Source organism: Sorex fumeus, unplaced genomic scaffold (assembly GCF_029834395.1).
Source record: "Sorex fumeus unplaced genomic scaffold, SorFum_2.1 ptg000265l, whole genome shotgun sequence".
NCBI lineage: Eukaryota > Metazoa > Chordata > Mammalia > Eulipotyphla > Soricidae > Sorex > Sorex fumeus.
In genome coordinates this window covers 15416810-15436862 of record NW_026606322.1, presented here as the reverse complement: position 1 = coordinate 15436862, position 20053 = coordinate 15416810, and the positions used below count along the sequence as shown (strand labels likewise).

The 20053-nt window shown below is 34.9% G+C and overlaps 1 protein-coding gene across 1 annotated transcript in view; it reads right to left on the bottom strand.

Moving 5' to 3' along the window:
• Window positions 1-2469: 2469 nt before the first annotated feature.
• MORC1 (MORC family CW-type zinc finger 1) overlaps window positions 2470-20053 on the bottom strand; it is a 167933-nt gene continuing 150349 nt past the window's right edge. The window contains exons 24-27 of the mRNA XM_056109421.1: window positions 12841-12928; window positions 11303-11356; window positions 4705-4899; window positions 2470-2595 (exon numbers count right to left, since the gene is read on the bottom strand). Coding sequence (XP_055965396.1) covers window positions 2470-2595; window positions 4705-4899; window positions 11303-11356; window positions 12841-12928 — 463 coding nt within the window. The remainder of the gene's footprint in view (window positions 2596-4704; window positions 4900-11302; window positions 11357-12840; window positions 12929-20053) is intronic.

The window sequence follows — 20053 nt, the reverse complement described above, 5'->3', positions numbered from 1 at the left end:
AATGCTTTTTCAGCATGTCTGATTGGGGGGGGGGGGGGTAAACTCTAAATAATAGTGGTGAATCTTTTATTGAAACAATGAATCTAATCAAAGCAGATAGAGTGTTAACTAGAATTCATCTGCCTCACAGGGACTGGGAGGGGTGGGGGGTGGGGTTTTATTGGGGTTCTTCATGGTAAAAAATAAGTATTGGTAAAGGGAAATGTGTTTGATATTTGCATGACTGAGACCTAAACCTGAAAGCTTTGTAACCTTTCCCACAGTGATTCAATAAATAAATTTAAAAAAATGTCATGTGGCAAAAATGACATTTAAATGGATGCTTATAAATGGATGGACATGGAAAGTATCATGCTGAATGAAATGAATCAGAAGGAAAGGGACAGATACAGAATGCATTCATTTGTGATATATTGAGGGCTAAAAGTAGGTAAGGGATATTCTGGATTAGCTTTAAGTATCAATATTGCAAACTACATTGCCCCAAAGAAGAGAGAGATAGAGAAGAAAAGCGCCTACTATAGAGGCAGGCAGGGGTGGAGGGTGGAGGATGATGGGAGGGAACCTGGGGACACTGGTGGGTGCTGAGAAATGTACTCTGGTGGAGGGATGCGTGTTGGAATACTATATGACTGAAATCCAATCATAAACAGCGTTGTAAAAAAATAATCACTGTCACTGTCCTCCCATTGTTCATCGATTTGGTCCAGCGGGCCCAGCAACGTCTCCATTGTGACACTTGTTACTGTGATTGGCATATCGAATATGTCACAGGTAGCTTGCCAGGCTGTGCCATGCGGGTGAGATACTCTCGGTAGCTTGCCAAACTCTCCGAGAGGGGCGGAGGAATCAAACCTGGGTCGGTCAGGTCGGCAGTGTGCAAGGCAAACACCCTACCTGCTGTGCTATCAAATTAAATTAAAAAAAGAAAAAAATATTCAATAAAAATAAATAAGTAAATAAATAAATGACATGTGGCTCAAAAACAAAAAAACATTAAAATTAAAATATTAGAAGTATTTTAATGTGTGTCATATAAAATTATTTTTCTCATATAAAAAGTTTCTAGAAATAATAAAAGACTATCAAACATAAAAAAGAAAAAAGGCCAAATTTACAGATCCACTGTAAAGATGTTTAGTAATATCCAAAATATTAAAAAAGTATGTCAAAATTCAAGGCAATACCATTTTTATTCTATGTGATAAGCAATATAAGAAACTGTGATAATTCATTTAGTAATGAAGGTGTGAGAAAACTACACATACACTTTTTGAGTATGCACATTGAATTAACTTTCCTAAAGTGCTTTAAGCAGTATCTATTAATAAAAAAAATGCTTATACCCTTTGATCCAGTAACTCCTGAGTAATGACTGATCCATTCATCTCCTGAGATGTACTTACAGATATAGCTGTACATTGGGGGAAATGAACATATTTGTAAGGACATTCACTGCTGTGCGCATGTAAATGAAAAAAAATGGGGGAGACCTAAATGTGTATCAATAATTAATAGTTAAATAAATTTTGATAATCAGAAGAACTAACTGAGGGAGCTCACTCTGTGCTGATTCTATCCTTATGCAGACTACGTTTGGAGGCATATTAAGTGTAAAAAATATTCATCATTTTTCAATGCTATTACAACCATATTTTAACTATACATATAAAAGTTTATATAATTTTATATGCACTTTTTTTAGATAAGTTCACAGGCAATTGGTTAAAAAATTCTTCTGGAGATGGTAAAGTGTCTAAAGATAAGAATAAGATGGTGATTTTTCAAGACAGTCAATTTCACATGTTCTGAGCTTGGTATTCATGTATGTACAGAAAATTGAAATTATACAATTACACAAACAAAACTGCAAAGTTTTATTATGCTAATTCAAAGCTACACACATTTCTAAATAAATAAAACAAGAAGTTATCAAGGAAAATATAACACTCCGTTCTTATACTATGTACTATTACTTAGAAGATTTATTATTTTACTATAGCTCAATAATAAAATTACCATATAACTATATCTTAGAGTTTTGTGGACATTTATATTTTCTGATTTACAGAGTACTGTGAGTGGTCAAGAAAGAGCATAAAGTCTTTTAAAAAAAATATGTCAACAGCAATTATGTAATCCTTTCAGTAGTGAGTTTGAAAACAATTATTTTCCAATTTTACAATCTTTTAAATAAAATTAAATTTAAGCCTAAATAACATTTCCATGTTTCTTAGCAACTCAGATACAGGAATCACAACACTTCAGAAACACTCTCTGAGAGAACAAGTACAGTGAGGGAGTAGACTGACAAATGTGAAAATTGTAAATCAGTGTCCATGTTTACAGTTTACAATTTTCTTAGTGCTAAACAGGATAAATTTGACAATAACAAAGCTACCTTTTTACAAAAAAAGAATCTTTTCATTAGCGGTTTTGAAAAAAATCTCTAATTTTTGAGAAGTATTTTTATTTTTTTCCTGAGAGGTTATGATCTGCAGTCACTTTATTTTTAGAATTCTGGAAAAGGAGATCATCTTCTAGAAGCAAAGCTTCTAAATAATTGTCAGTTTCCTCCAGATCTTCTGGATGGCCCTGGTAAAGAGAAGGAGCAATCATATCACAGAAAGGTCTACAGGGTTTATTCCAGTAATCTGGGTGGCCTCCTAATAGTCTTCCCTATGATTCATGTAGCAACAGAATGTACCTTGCATTTGAATAATGCTTTTAACCTTTCAAAATGTTTTTGCATTTAAACTCATTTTATGCTCACAAGTGGTTGGGAACTTGGATCATTTTTCTTCTTTTAGTGGAGGTTAGTTCAACTGCTCCCCCCTTCAATTAAATTGCTTGTCATGTTCCTCAAGCTCCCAGAACTCCATCTTATCCTTCTTTGTTTTATAGGCATTCATATCCCATTTTTTAAAATGATTTTTTAGACTTAAAACAAGTGAGGTAGCAAACTGTGACAGCTTAGTTGCTTCTCTTTCCACAATAATATCTTTTCCACAACACTTGGTTTACTGCCTGCATTCATCCCTTTTCAGTCTTTCACTTAAATATCTATTGATATGATTTCTCCTTGCCTGGGTTGCTTGATCCATGGGATATCCTGGCAGATGATCTCTTTATCAACATAATCTCAGTCACTCCCAACTATGAGTCACCTAGCTCTCCAACAGAGCTGATGAATAAGAGGAATGTTAGGAAGGACTTAATACCTAGGTCCTCCATCAAGGCTGAATTATACAGAGTCCCATCCTGTTCCTGTTGATAGGCTTTCATAACATTGACATTTATCTAGATTTCTAAATATATAGGGGCCTTGAAAAATGCTTTGACACTTAGTGCCCTCATTCTGTTGGGTGAAGTTTGATCCTTTGGTTCCAATTGCCTTTTGTCTGGCACACTAGACTTCCTCTTAGGAGTGCAGGTTAGTTCTATGCCCTATTTCTCCACATGCCTGCCTCACTCCACCTGCTTCAGATCCACCTCATCTCAAGTCTTTGCTGTATTCCACTGCAGTTACTTTGCAATCAGCAACAGTAAAGATGAAAATTTCAAGTAAGAAATGAGAGTAATTATATTTGGGCAGAAGTTCTCTGAGCACACTGTTCACTGACACTAGGTACAGAATATCATCATTTACAAGTTAAATCCCTTTTCTTCCTTATCAAATGGTGAAAAAAGCAAGTTAAATTAGTTTTACTGCCTTGGCTACTGCAAGGGACTTCAGGGGCTACTAAAGAAGGACAAGTAAATTATTATGCTTTATCTTTTTTACCCTGTTCAAATATAGATTTTATATTAGAAGAAATAATATTATAGACCTCTAAATAGGATGGTTTTAAATTTATATGTTATATATTTTCTTTGGTCTCTCTTATTTTTCTTGTTAGTGAGACAACATTCAGGTGCTGAGACTAACGTATGCCAGATTTCCTATCACATTTCCTACATGAAAATACTGTCACCTTTTATAATCATAAGAACTAAAATAAGGTTCCTTGAAATCCCTCTTGTACAGCAATAAACTCAACTGTCTTATAAAGTATTGTTGATAAAAACACAAATATGATTACCATTATGTAAAGCAGCATCACTTGTCCTTTTAAATTTTAATTATATGAGATTGCAATTGTTATCTACATGCTCAGGTGGAGAGGAATCATATCTTTTTTATTTGTAAATCAAAAATATCTCTTGGTATGGGGTGAAATTCCACCCATTTGATGACCAGAACTATCAGAAATCAATGTTCTATGTGAAAGTAAAGAAAAAGTACAGTAGAAAAATAACTAGTTTTCCCAATGTATATAGATACATGATGTTTCTTGACTATACAACCTCTTCTTGAAGATTAGATGAGTCTCTTTTATTTATGCATTAGGATAAAAATAAATTAACGTATTTTTCTTTGTCTGAAAATAAGAAAACAGTCCCTACTAGAAACATGTTACTGAGAAGACTTACAGCAAAATAAGTGATCCTAATTTTGTTAAAAGAAAATAAAAGACACTTAAAATATATATTTTCAAAGTTCCCTTTTATATTTTAATATACTTGAGAATAAGTAGCAGATTGAGAAAGTTAATCATGGTTAATAAATAGATAACAGAGTTAGGATGTGCAGTGAAGTATACTGAGTGTGCTTTCAAATAAAATACGTCCTGGCTACTGTTTAGATAAAATTCTGTAACTTACCAGCTGAAGTTTCTGCAACAATAATGCTAGTTTTGCACGAAGATTATTCAGTCTCTCTTCAGTAATTTTTCTTTTTTCTTCACATTTCTGCAGAGACACTTCACTAATCAAGCCTCTTCTATTTGCATCACAAATAATGGACTGCATCTTTTTCCTTAAGTTTTTTTCATATTCGACCATGTATTCATTCTTGATCTGGAATTTTTGTTAAAAACAAAATTTTTAATATTTAAAATGTTACTTCCCCAGTACTAGAAATCAGTTTCCTATTCTAACTCTATACATAGGCAATGGTGTTAATCCTGTATTTATGTAGCATGCATGAATGCTTGGATTTTAGACATACTGATGCTCTGAAGGAATTTACAATCTGATAGAAGAGGAAGAAAGAAGAGAGAAGATATACAGTGTCCAATGGTCCAAGGACTGATCACCGTCACTGTCCTCCCATTGTTCATCGATTTGCTCGAGTGGGCCCAGTAACATTGTGAGACTTGTTACTGTGTTTGGCATATCGAATACGTCACAGGGCGCTTGCCAGGCTTTGCCGTGCAGGCGAAATACTCTTGGTTGCTTGCCGGGTTCTCTGAGAGAGGTGGAAGAATATGAACTCGGGTCAGCCGTGTTGGCCGTATGCAAGCCAAACGCCCTACCCGCTGTGCTATCGCTCCAGCCGAGGACTGATACAGGAGGAGAAGAGAGTTGAACAAGGTAAGCTCAGAGATGCTTGTTTCAAAATGAAGAAGGAACACTGTCTTGCTTTAAATTTCTCTCCCACTAGTGTTGACAAAATAATGATTCAAGAAATCATTAAAGAAATCATTAAATCATCAAGAAAACATGGGGCAAGTACTTCTCTCCCAACACCAGCATCTCCTAGGTAATGATCAACTGGCTGGCTGCTTGGAGATTTCTCAGAAGATGTGTCAGTTCTATAGCATAAAAAGAGCACAGAAACTATAGTAAGAGTAATTTCTGTTCTTCAGGTTGCTTAGACTAACGTAAGGACTATGGTCATATATTTATGTGTATAACACTTGCTAATTTTAAAGTTTTGGCTGTTTTCCGAGAGCTCATTTGTGCTGAAAGCACTTATAATATACCAGATATAATGGAAAGTCCAAAGACTTTGATTTCAGTTCAGGTATGCAGGCTTTGTGGCCGAAATTTACAGGTTTTATCAGAGTTGAGATGGTCTACCTCCCCCACCTTCTATATTCCTGGAAGCCTCAGTAGTCACATCCACACCCTACAGCTGCCACCCAGTGAAAAATTTAACTGCAGCTGTACCACCCCATTAAAACTTCTGAACATACTGGAGCTATGAAATACATCTCAAATTCTACAACAATGATAAACGGGTAGCAACACTTCAGATTGGATGGGATATAACGTAAAAGGCAACCAATCTCAATTAACAAAACATAAACACAGAAAGCTTCACCTGTAGCAACATCTCGGTAACCTCTCATATAAGGACTTAATGTAACCATGGTATACAACAATTTACATTAATCATTAATTTTCTTCTAAGAAAACATATTTTGATCATTCTGTTAGTTATATATTGATAGCAAGCAATATAAAATAAAGTATTGAGGACCTGCTTATGTGGCAGGTTTATAGGGTGTTTGGGAAAATTGGTGATAATGGTGGAGGAAAGCTGTAACGGTGGGATTGGTGTTGAAATACCGAATGCTCATGACAGATTATTGTGAACAAATTTGTAAACCATAGTGTTTACATAAAGTGTAGGGGAAAAGTTTACATAAGTAGGCCTTACCTATTTTATGTAAACTGCACAATATATTACACCAGAATTTCTTTAAAAGTTTTATTAATTAAAATAGAATTATTTTATTAATCAATAAAATAAATGAGACACAATTATTACCATAATGAGATCCAAGTATAAAATGAAATTTAATGTAATATATTTTAGATTCCAGAGTTGAAAACATATATGTGAATGAGAATAGCCATTTTATTATATTGCATACAACAGTTTTAATTTTCTTATTTACACAGGTCAAAATATTACAGTAATCACAAATTGGTTCTTGCTGATTTATTTTCTGTTCATTGTATTTGGTATCTCCTAAAAATTTGTTGGAATTAGCAACATAAAATAAATTTTTTATGTACATAAGGGTCTAGGCTGGGATTTAGACCGAAACTGGGGATATTGGTGGAGGGAAAATCACACTGGTGATGTCAGAACACTAAATACTTAAAAAAACTGTACAATGAACAACTTTGTAAATTACAGTGTTTTTAACAAAAATTTTTTAAAAATTAAAAAATTTAAATAAACAAAAGTTTTGATTTCAAAATTATATTATAGTTGTTTGTATCAATATTTTGAGACGGTCGGGGATATTCTGAGAGAAGAAAGACAGAGAAAATCCTTAAATATTTGAATATTTTCAATAAGAAATGTGGCTAGCCCAGGTCTGATCCCCAAAGCCGCATATGGTCCCTGAGTACAGCCAAGGACACTCCCTCATCAGAGTGCCAGGAGAGTGCCTTGAGCACTCTTGGGATGACACCCTAAACCAATAACAATAGTATAATAATAATAATAATAACTCAACTCAGCAGGAACAAAGATAGCAGAACTCTAAAATTTTACAGTTCTTTCTATACTAAATAATAGCCAGGGAATTTTTTAAAACAGTCAACAGCAATAAAACAAAAATTAAAAGATAAAATAATATTCAAAATATCACTGCAGTTAAAAAAGATTTTTCTACTAAACAATAAAAAGGAACATCCTGTCTTAAATATCTGAGTGGAGCTGAAGGGCATAACACTGATTCATAAAGTGACACAAACTGTATGATTACATTTCTATAATGTCTCTAAATTCAGACAAAACCTTAAAGATGGAGAACAGACGGGTTGTTGCTAGGGGTTAGAAGTGTAGGAGTGGAATGGTGGATTAGAAAGGGCAGTACAGAGGAAATCTTTCTGGAAACAGGAGTTTTGTATGCTGATTTGGGTGATGACCCCACATTTGGCAAAGGAGACCAGACATGCATTTTATCTAGTTTGGATATTATATTATGCAATTATGTGAGATGAAAGCATTGAGATAAATTGGATAAAAGGTACACAGGTGAAAGATCTACTTTGTAATTTTTAGTGATTTAGTAATTATTTGAAAATTAGAAGTTAAAAAGTCTCATTGTTAACACAATATTTAAAATATTTTGCATAGCACCTTTCATTCAAAGTTAGTCAGGCTCTCAAACTTTTCTATTTTATAACCAGCAAGCTGTATTTCCATCACTCATTATCAATATCCTCATTCATTCTTTGGCCTTTTCTCAGGTCAGTATTTCTAGGATACTTCTACAAAGGGAAACATTTTTGACAGCTTTTTAAAACAACATAAAAAAAACTTCTAGTTATATTCATATTTTAATTAGGGTGAATATAGAACTGTAGCAAGATCTGATAAGTTAAACCTACTCTTGTAGAGGTATTTGTGGCAGATCAAAAATAGAATTCTTTTCTAACTCCTTTAATTCAGAACAGGATTAAGACTTGAAAGAAGGAATACTCAACAGAGATTTTTAATTTTCTTCCTAGAAATTAAAGTTTTAGCAGCTCTGGACTCGAGAATCCTAACAAGTTTTCATAAAATGAGATCGGTTTATATGTAGAGTTTTGTACTCTGCAGACAGGGATAAAGAACTGAGTGTTTTAGAGGACAGAATCTATGGTTGAAATAGTCAACTTTGAATCAATGCACAAAGAGTAGGGGTCTGAAGAATTCAAAGGTGCTGCTGAATCACTGACTGCTCTGATAGAACTTATGAAAACTGCTGATGTAGCCAGGGTTCAAAGTGATCAAAGACTCGTCACTTACCAAGAGTCTTATGCTTTGATATTACTGTCTGAATTAAAAGTACTCACCTTCAAGCAAGGTGAGTACTTGTAAATTTGTCTTCTATGTAGATTTGAAGAAATAATATCAATAGTTTTGTTAACATCCACCTAAATCTACTTATCATTAAATTTGTTTTCCCCCAAATTTTATTTTATTAAGGAACAGTGAGTTACTAAGTTTTTCATAGTTGGACTTTTGATACACAATATTCCATCACTGATCACCCCCCTCCCCTGTCAACTTCCCTCCACCAGTGTTCCTAGGTTCCGCCCTCCTACTCAGCTTCCACGCCAGTCTCGGTCTGACATGTTGACAGGCATCTTTTATGTTTGGGTATCGTGATTTCAGTGTTGTTGGTTTGGATATTCAGCACTATCTTTCCTTAACAACACCAATGTGCCTGAATCCCCTTGACCCCTATCCCCCTTGCTTCTCATCTTCTCTTCTCCCCTTTCCCTTCACTCTATTTCTTATCTTCTCTCCATACTCTGGGGGGGCAAGGGTGATCACCCCTCCAACTTTAAACCATTGTATTTTCTTATTCAGTTACTCTGAATATCTCATAAAAGTGGTATCTTTTATTTCTCCTCCTTCTGACTTACTTCATTTAACATGTTACCTTCTAGTTCCATCCATTTTGCACAAACTGCATGATTTCATCATCCCTTACAGCTTATGATCACACGATCAGGCAGTTTTCTTGGCAAAGTCATGATTTCAATAATGCTGCATTTCACTTCTGACATCTCAGTTCCAACATTAACATATAGTCTCTGCACTGTTTGTATTGCTTTGATTTTTTGAATTTCACTTTCTCTGAACATTTTGGGGATCCTGCTATCTATGTTCGTTCATCCTGAGTAGTTACTTTATTTGATCTGGCCTCCTATGTACCTAGCAACCAGGCTCTGTTACTCACAGTGTAAACAATGAAAAAAAAATTCTTTTAGAAATAAGACATATTTGGATAGACTGAGGTGACAATTTCATTACTAGGATACTTGTTATAATTGCATGTGGGGCATTAAACAACTCATTATCTTTTCTTTAACTCATATTCCCTGTATATACCTTGTTTAATTCCAAGGTCTCCAGTCAGTGAAAAGCAATACTTTTATAACAGTGGTCTTAGAAGCTATACTATTTTATGCCTGAAGTGGAAACTTTATCATAAGGACAAAGTATTATATTTTAGATAATAATAAGGTTTAAAAGCATATAAGAATCACATAATGTTATAATGCTGTAGTATATTTTTAATTTAAAAATGTAAAAAATAAAGTAAATGTACTGTAAGAAATTTTGGATTGGGACAATTTTAGATTTGATCCTTGAGTCTACCCCTTCTTTGAATCATAGCATTGGAATATTATCCTTCTGAATCTCTATTCCTCATTAATAAGACAGAGATAGCTACAAATATCTCCCAAAACTATTGCAAGAGCTAAGGAAATTCATATCTATTTTAAAAAACCCAATATACTCCTTGGTTATAATCACTCTTCATCAACCATAGTTTTACATTCACTAGTGTTGATGCTAGAATAGGGTAAAATATATTAAAGGTAAATTTTATGTTTTTTTCTGGTTAAAAAAATATTGACAAAAGTTCATGCTGTAAATGTGAAATTACTTTTACTTGAGGAATTAACTTCACTTAGAAATAAAAATATTCAAATAGATTTCCTTTTCTACAAAACAGATAAAACAGTGTATTTGCTGAGAGTTGCACAAAAATTCATTATGGATGTACCATTTGCTTCTTAGTCTTTGAGGACTGGCATATTGTGATAGTTTCTCAGAAGATGATCAGAGCATAAATGCACATGAGATAACGGCAATATGTATGTCAATAATGAAACCAGTGCACAGGTTGGAACAAATAGAGAAAAAAAGTCAGTGCAGATCTAACATCTTAATATCAATTTCAATGTCATGAAAAGTTCTAGAAATTCCCCATATATTTGGCCAACTTTACACCTTGGAATCTTGGCATTGACTCTAGACTTAGAGTCTAGCAAGTTGAAAGCATACTATTTTTTTTTCAGATATTTCTGTATAGAGCTGAAGAATTCTATATATTTTCCTTGGGAAATATTTAAATAACTGAATATATACTATTATGTGAAGAGTGCTGAAATATCTCCCCAGATAAATAGCAGAGTTTACAATAAACTGAACCAAAATATTAAATGTTTAAAACCTTTAAAAGGAAAAAAATTCAAAATTTATTTTAATTTCTTTTATTAACATTATTTTACAACTTCTATTAGTGAAAAATTATGAACTACAAATTGTTTTTAGAATACTGAAAAAGACCCAGGAATACAAAATTATTCAAAATAATTTAGAATATTAATCTAAAAATTATATCTAGTTTAGTTTAGTCAAACTCATGGTATAAAAATCCAGTGTTTTAAGGATTCAGTGACTCAATTTCTTAAAGAGAATGTCACATTTTTCTTCAAAGCATAGTCCCCCTCCAAGTGTCTCAGAAGCTTTATGTTGTGGAAACATTTGCATTTTAAAATTCAACAAGATGCTGCTTTGTGACATGTGATATGTTACAAATTAATTTAAGTCTCTAAAAGTGTATGCAAATTTGATTTCCTTACAAACCTAATGTTTATAAATGTGTATTATTTCTCCTTTGGAATACTAGAACATTTTGAATTTAAATAAATACATTGAAAAGAAGCTTACCTGTTTGAAAAACATTTTCAACATTTTATTTTTGTTCTCTGGACATTGCTCCAGCTAGTTTTTAAAATAATAATGGAATAGGAAATTAACATTAGAGAATGAGCTATCTACAACAAAGTTACAATAAATAAGTACTTATAATTTTTAAAAAGCAGCCAATTGTAACCAATATTTGGTACACTAGGTTTTTTAAGCCCAATTCTAATTAAACTCATGAACTCAAGTATCCATTGCTCTATTCAAAAACATATTAAGATATCTTACATAATGAATATAAAATGGTTCAAAAATCTATCAAAAATAAAATGTGGCAAAGGGGAAAAGAAATGGAAAGTAATGAATATTCAAAAAGATGGTAAGCAGGCAGTTAAAATCTGGATTATTTTTCCAATGGGAATGAATGCCAGAGAAATAAGCTAGGGAACTCCTGACATATGGGGTTGTATTAAAAGTCAGAGATTATTAAAATCCAGAAATAGCATTTAATAAAGAAGAAAATAGAGCCCTCAGACATGTCAACATTAAGAAACCAAACAGAAAGGGGTTGCCAGGAAGGAAGAGAGGGGAAGAAGACAAGAAATGGGAATTCGTAGTCATGGAGCTAGCCAATAAATGAGCTTCAAGAAGGAAGGAATGGTCACTGGGGAAAGGCCCACAAGTGTTAGGAAGGACAGTGAGTGCAGCATTGCCCAGCACAGTGGTCACCAGGGGCCTGATATATCAGACCAGAGGGGAAGTGTCACTGGAAGCCTAAGTGGGAAGGATAAGGTGAGAATAGAAGATGAAGCAGAAACAAAGAGAAAATTGAGGCTTCTGGTAGGAGAGAAAGTACAGGGGTTAAAGGGCTTGCTTGACATGTCGCTAACCTTAACTGGATCTCTGACATCGTATATGGGCATATGGTGCCTCAAATATCATCAGAATTGACGCCTGAACAAAGAGCCAGGAATAGCCTCTAACCACCGCTGGAAGTGCCTCTAACCACCCACCAAAAAAAGAAAAGTAAAACTTTGGCCCAGGATTAAATGAAAGAAAATTGCGAATGTCTCTCAATTTAATCATTTGGGGTGGGAGGTATTTCAGTGATCTATTTTCATCCTTGCTCCAAGTAACACTGAGCATGTAGGTGGAGACGAGTCCTTCCGCTGTCCTCCTAGGAGCTCTCTGCCAGTCCTGCGCCTACGCACCATATCAGCCTCACCATAGCCTGATGTAATTTAACAACTCGTTTTGAGAGGAAAGGCAGGGACTAAGTTCCATTTTTTTTTGTTTTTTTTTGGGGGGGTGGGGGATTCCTGCAACCAATTGTTCTCAGGCTACAACCTTCCCCAAATTTATTTTAAACCTTTGGCACACTGGCTCTAATGTGAGTCTTAATTTTGAGTTACCCATTTGATAAATAGATGCTAACTACATTCACTCAAGTCACTTTAGTCCTCATGTTGGTAACATTTGGCATTTTCTTTGATGGTAATAAATTCAGGTTATTTTGTCATTCCCCCAGAGTTCAAAACAATAACAAACAAAAGGCAGCTTACCTCACAACTTTCTACAAATTGCTCTATAGATGTGCAGCCAAATTCTGAGGGCAGCTGATACTCTGGTATAAAATGCAGAAGAATCTCTCTAGGAACGTAAGTACAGAATAGTTAGTTATATACAATAGAGAACAGGGATGTTACACCACTGTTCAAGAATTGGCTCTGCTCTTGGGTGCTAAATGTCTTGGCAGAGATCAGCATTCAAGATTGCCAAGTGCTGTGTTAACCACTGCATCCAAGTGCAGACTTGAGAGAGGGAGTGGCAGAAGGAATCCTCATGGAAATGGAACTGTTCTTTGTTCTGATCAATACCTATATCCTAATGGTGATGCTAGCCTAGTTACATAGATGCTATGCTGTGATGCTATTCTATATGGTTTAGTAAGATGCTACCATTTCAAATCCAACAAATTCTGAGAATTTGTGCACCCAGCTGAGTTTACCATAGTGGGGGTAAGGGGAAGGATGGAATAGGATGAAGGTGAGGGGAACATTCTGATGGTGGATGTGGTGTTGGAACATTGCATGCATGAAACCTTGTCATTAACAGTACTTTAAATCATGGTGCCTCAAATAAAAGAGTTATAAACATTTTTTAAATGTTATCATTAGTAAAAACTGGGTAAAAAAAAGAGTTCTCTCTGTATTATTTCACGCAAGTGCTGTGAATCTATACTTACCTTAAAGGCTCATTTATAAAAATTTTACACAGGCAAGTAAACAATCAATCATAGTTTCATGTTTATCTCAACAGAGAAGTTCATGAAAAGTCCTGTACCAAACTGAGTGTTTTCAGGAGAACTAAGTATAATAATATTCTTTGAGGAAAAGCCGACCTAGGGCTTCTGGACATTTTCTTTAAAAAAAAAATCAAGGAAATTAATTCTCTGGAACAGTTCCTTCCATCACAGTCTCCAGGATTCTCTCAGAAAACCTTCACGGATCCTGTTTTTTCCAAATAGTATGGACCATTGCTCTTGACAGGTGCTGCATTTTTCCAAAAGGCAATCATAACCCACCCTTCTTAAGCAATGCTTTTTTTTCTAGGATTAACCACCTAGAGATATATATTTCATTCCAGAGAGGATATAAAATCTGGGAATTTTATGGCCACCATATCTTAAAAATAAGCAGTGTGTCTTTATGTTAAAGTGCATCTCTTGGATATTATCCAAAATACTTATAATATTCTTTCAAATGTAAGAAAATATGGTGCATGAAAAGAAGTTCTTTTTATAAGTTAAATTTCCTGTATTTTAAGTATATTGTTTGTGTCAACAGTTTTAAGGAGATCTGATGTTTAAAAAGTTAAAAAAAAAACCCTCTGCAATGCCACAAATATCAAATCACACACATAGGCACACACATACACACACACACACACAGAAACTCAGAATTAAATACTATTGGTTCTCTAGTACGAAGAATGACGTTGTGATGAAATGAAAGGAGACATCCAGTTATATGTGACTAGTAATAATCAGATGTACACAAAGAAAAGCTACAAGCAGAGTGAGTCCTGGGCAAAAGGAATAGTAGTCAGTCTTAAGGCAGAAGGGGTGAGAGGACTTTTAAATCAACCCTCTATTTCTTTCCCCAAAATCAGCTTCCCATCTCCAACACAGGGTTGAAACCTATTCTGAGCATTATTCCTTTTTAAGATGGGTATTTATTCTCTTGTATTTAGACTAAGAACAAATCAGCACGCTAAGAAGGTACTTCTAGGAAAATAATTGGGTTTCCGAGAGGGTAGAGAGGCAGGGTGGGGAGAAAGCATTCTGAACTTGCTTTTGAACTATTTGAAATCTGCAACCTCTGAACTAATATTTACACAAAACAGAACATATGTAGTCTGAATAATGTATACGTATATATACTGCTATTTCTAAAGATAGATGGTATTTTAAAATATAATGCATTATGAAAAAGTTTTACTTGATTTCACAGTAGGTTTTTCCACTCGCAATTTTTTAGAATATTTAAGCTCACTAATTCCACAGTTATTCTTTGAACCCCTACTAAAAGGCAATCTTTAGCAAGGAACAACTCATAGACCCTGGCATTTTTCCCCCATAAAACCCCTGCTGGAACTCAGTGTCTTTTCGCTACTCTGAATTAGGGGGAAACACATTCAATACAGTGGGGAAAACATTAGGATGAGGACAAGGATGCAGTTCACCATGAGAACCTAGAGGAATATATAGAGTCAAAGCAAGTAGGAGTCGACCACTGTGAAGGCAGTTGATTGGGGGAGGTAAAAGAACATTCCCAAGCTAGTTGCACTCATAGTAGGGATGTAAGAATTTTCTGATGATGTTAGGATCCCTGGGTCAACCCTCCTATATAAAATGCCAGGTATGTGCCAGCATATTTTATCTATATCAGATAGTGATATATAATTCTCTGTAATTATACGTAGATAAAGATATACATATACATATAATTTCAAATGATCTTTATGGAAACCCTTTGACTAAAGATTTATTTTGATTTGAAATTCTCTGGATTTCTCATGACTAATGAATATTCATCCCCACCATCAGATCAAGCTTCACTTTGTTTCTCTCCTTCCAAGGCCCACATGTCCAATCTTTTATACTCGAACATAAAAGCTACTATTAAATTATGTTTTCTTTGAGGATTTTGTCCAAGTCTGATGAGAGGAAGACAAATTATCTTTGTACAGTTTCCAAGGAAGAAATACATAGACCTTGGTTTTTTTCTTTTCAGGCAAAAATTAATTCAGGAAAAATGAATATAGACAGAAAATGTAAAACATTGTAAGATAAATGTATAGGGCTGGAGTGATAGCACAGTGGGTAGGGCGTTTGCCTTGCACGCGGCCGACCTGGGTTTGATCCCCAGCATCCCATATAGTCCCCTGAGCACTGCCAGGAGGAATTCCTGAGTGCAGAGCCAGGAGTAACACAATTTAATATAATTAGCCTGTTATATTAAATTTTAAAAGAATCAAAATACTTTTTAAAGCAATGTCACTTTTTATAGTTTCTTACCAGTAGCTGGAGCAGAAAAGTAAACACTGAAAGCAGGAAATCTAAACAACAACAACCAAACTTTAAAAATGTGCCTGTTGGGGCTGCAATGACAGCACAGCGGGTATTTGCCTTGCACGTGGCCCACCCAGGTTCGATTCCCAGCATCCTATATGGTTCCCTGAGCACCGCCAGGAGTGATTCCTGAATGTATAGTCAGGAGTAAGCCCTGTGCGTCACCAGGTGTGACCCAGAAAGCCAAAAAACAAAGCAAACAAACCAAAAAAAGTGCCTGTCAAGGAGGCAGGCTAGGGGAAGGGAGAGTGGGAAAAAGTCTTGGAAAACTAGTCGAGAGAAGCTAACACTGGTGGTGGGATTGTTGCTGGAACATAGCATGACTAAAACTCAACTATGGATACTTAGTAAATCACAGTATCTTGATAAAGGGAAAAAACAATTTTTTAAAGGTTGGACATCAGATATAAAACAAGTGTTGATTTTGTGTTCTAAATCACTCAATTGAGCTCTATTAAAATGTATAATCAAGTTGGTGGAAATAGATATAGATTATGTAGTAATCCAACCAAAATGGGTAACATAGTTAAGAGCTGGTATGGTATGCAGAAAAACTCAGAGATTGTTAGGCTATTTATTTCTTGAATTCTTTTTTTTTTTTTTTTTGGTTTTGGGGTTACACCCAGCGATGCACAGGGGTTATTCCTGGTTCATGGACTCATGAATTACTCCTGGCCATGCTCGGGGGGACCATATGGGATGCTGAGAATAGAACCCGGGTCGGGCCACGTGCAAGGCAAACGCCCTACCCGCTGTGCTATCACTTCAGTCCCTATTTCTTGAATTCTTGAGCAAAAAGAAAATGTTAAGTTTTTTGTCTGTTTTTTAAATCAATCTGGTGGTAGAGTTTTGAATTCTTAAAAGGAAGAAAGTCTATTCCTAGTGGAACAAGAGATCCATTAAAATGACAATATTTGGTTCAGGAGTTCTTTGGAATAGTATCTTTGAAGATTATATCTAGTATCTTTGGATATTATATTAATAGTATTCTTTGGATAGTATGGTTTTGTAACTATACTATAGTTTTGTACAAAGTACCACTTGTCTTTTAGTCTTTGAAGTTCCCTCCATGCAGTAGAGAATCCTGAAGAAAATATGAAGTTTGAAAGTGGAGAGAGTTTGACAAATATATCCTCAGGAAGAAAATATGGTATCACTGAAGAAAGGATCTCAGGATTAAAGATGAAGGGTGTTTTAAATAATTATTAAATTATTGAAATTTTTATTCATTATATACATTTATCTTTTTTTGGGGGGGGAGTCGTACACTTAAAGCTCTCCACTGAGGGACAAGCAAGGCAAGTCTACAGAACAATCACAGATAGAAAGAACATAGTGCATTCCACATTGTACAAATTCACATGGACTTCACGCATTGAGAGATTTAAGATCTTGTTAAAGGCAAAGCACAAGTGACTGGAGTAATAGCACAGCGGGTAGGGTGTTTGCCTTGCACATGGTCCACTCAGGTTCGATTCCCAGCACCCCATATTGTCCCCTGAGCACCGGCAGGAGTAATTTCTGAGTGCAGAGCCAGAAGTAACCCCTGTGCACTGCCAGGCGTGACCAAAAAAGAAAAAAAAGACAAAGCATAATATGTGGACCAGATATAGAGCTGTGTGACAGGAAAAAATAACAAGGATGAGAAATTTGTTTCACTACTAAAATGTGGGGAAACATATTATAGGATGCTAAAGCAAAAAAGAAAATTAACAAATAAGGAGCTGGTTTTGTTCCAGGTACAGACTGACATATTTTTACTGAAAATTAATCACCAAAAAAAAGTTCAAGCTGGTATAGAAAAGAGATGATTTATTAATACATTTATCTTTCAGTGTACTTAACTGGTAAGTATAATGATTTCAAGCATCAAAATTTTACATGCTTATTATGGAGATGGTTTCTGGGAAATTTTAATTTTCTATTGATGTCTAATTATAGAAGTGAAGGCACTTTAAAGTATTAGTATGCTCAATCATATTACACCCTTTTTGATCACATAGAACTCATTAAAATTAATAATAATGATACACTTTGATACAGAAAAAAGTATAGAAGTAAAAAACAAGGAAAATGATGGTGTTTTCCTGGCACAATCAATACTTTCTGTCGGATTGCTCTGGATCTCAGTGTGTGTAGAGAGTAGAGTGGAATGAGTGTGTTTCACACACACACAACACACACACATACACACACACTTCTCTATTCATAATTACATATAAATGGCTGTGGTAAAAATGCTGACTACTTGATTGAGGAAATTTAGATTTAAACCTAGCACTGTCCTCTGCATCTATCTAATTGTCTATAATCTGCCGTGAATTTGAGTATGTTATTTAACTTCTCCAAAACTCAGCTTCTTCCTACTTTAAAATAATAATAATACCAATAATAATAAATACCAAAATAACAATGCCTTTATACCTGAAAATAATAATAATAATAACAATATCAATCTCTTGTGCATTTGCAAGTGGGAGGCCTGGATTCACTCCCTAGCTTTATACAGTCTTTCATGCATAGCCAGGGAGTGGCCCCTGAGCACAGCACTGTGAGTTGCACCTGAACACTTCCAGATTGACCCCCAAATCAAAATATCGATAATGATACCAAACTCTTAAATTTGTGAGAGCAAAGAGCTAAAATATACAAAGAAGTTGGTTTAGTGTCTAAAATACAATGATTTAATACCAACAGCTATTATAAACAAGCCTTGATTTGAAGCAATGTCCCAATCACTGGAAATGTGGTCATCATACATATTTAATAATATTCACACATTTATTCATATATATCCAGGCACAGAAATATATAATTTTGGCATTACAACAAATCTTAATGTCTAACTGACATGCCTAAATCTTACAATTAGTAACATTGCAGGATTCAAAGCTAAGGACCTTAAATATCACATCTGAAAAACAGTAACAGAAGGATAGAAACTGGCTGAGAATCCCTGTTTTCGGAGTAAATTGTCAGCCATGGCAGTATGAAATTGAAAACCATCCAGATTTTTGGACAAGTGGCCTTTTTCAATCTTGCAGCAAAGATCTGACGTCTGGCCTGTTTATGTCCCATTCCCGGGCAAATATAGCCTGCCAGCCCAGGCACTAAGGCGGTGAGCATTCAGTGTTCAGAAAAGTACTACACTGACTACATTTGGGATCCCTAATATTATTTGTAGAAATTGTTTGATGCAAAGTCCAGATGGGTCCATTTACATGTAACCAAAACTATTTTCACTCTTTTCCTGGGACAGAATGGGTATTGGGAGGTAGGGAATTTATAACCAGGTAAACACAACTACAGAACTGTGTGCATTACTACAAAAACTTCCAAAAACCCAGGACAGCTGCAGAACTGATTTCCTGTTTTATAGTAATTCATACACAGAACTTTAGTCTGGTTATAAAAGGATATATAGCTCCCTGCATATTTTGTTTCATCTGTTTTCCTCTCTCACCCTACTTCGACTTTTTTGTCAACTCTATTGCACATAAGGCATGTTCTGTGGTTTTCTTGTCCTAGATTTTACCTTTTACAGGAGACCCATATTAGCCTGTGAATGTCAACCAAATTGATTACCTGTAATAATTTAGAGGCATTACTGCTCCCATGCTCACCCAGTAACTACTATTTTAAAGTACTTTTAATAATTCAATATGTGTGTGAATTTCATACTTAATTCTTACTGTACACATATATCAAGTTGATTTACAGAAAAGCACTACATATAGGAATATATATATATATATATATATAAACAGTTGCTAAATGTATAAATGTTTATTTTAGGAATGCAATGATACCACACCACAACAATCACCAGTGCCAACATACATATTTCCACCACTGTCTATAGGGTCCTTTCAGTCTGTTACTCCCCCTCATTCCTCCCATCTGCAACTTCCAATGCTGCTGCATCTTTGTCTTGATTACAAAAACTCCCTTTCCCTATTACTGTTTTCTCCCTGAAAAATCCTGAATCCTGGACTTTCGCCTCCTTTCTGTGTCCTTCCTTGGAGAATGAAATTTAGGCATTTGCATTTTTAGAAAAGTCCCACCCTCAAGTATACAATGAACAAGCAAGGAAAATACAGTTTAGCTCTATAAATTCAGTATCTAATACAAAAACGAGTCTT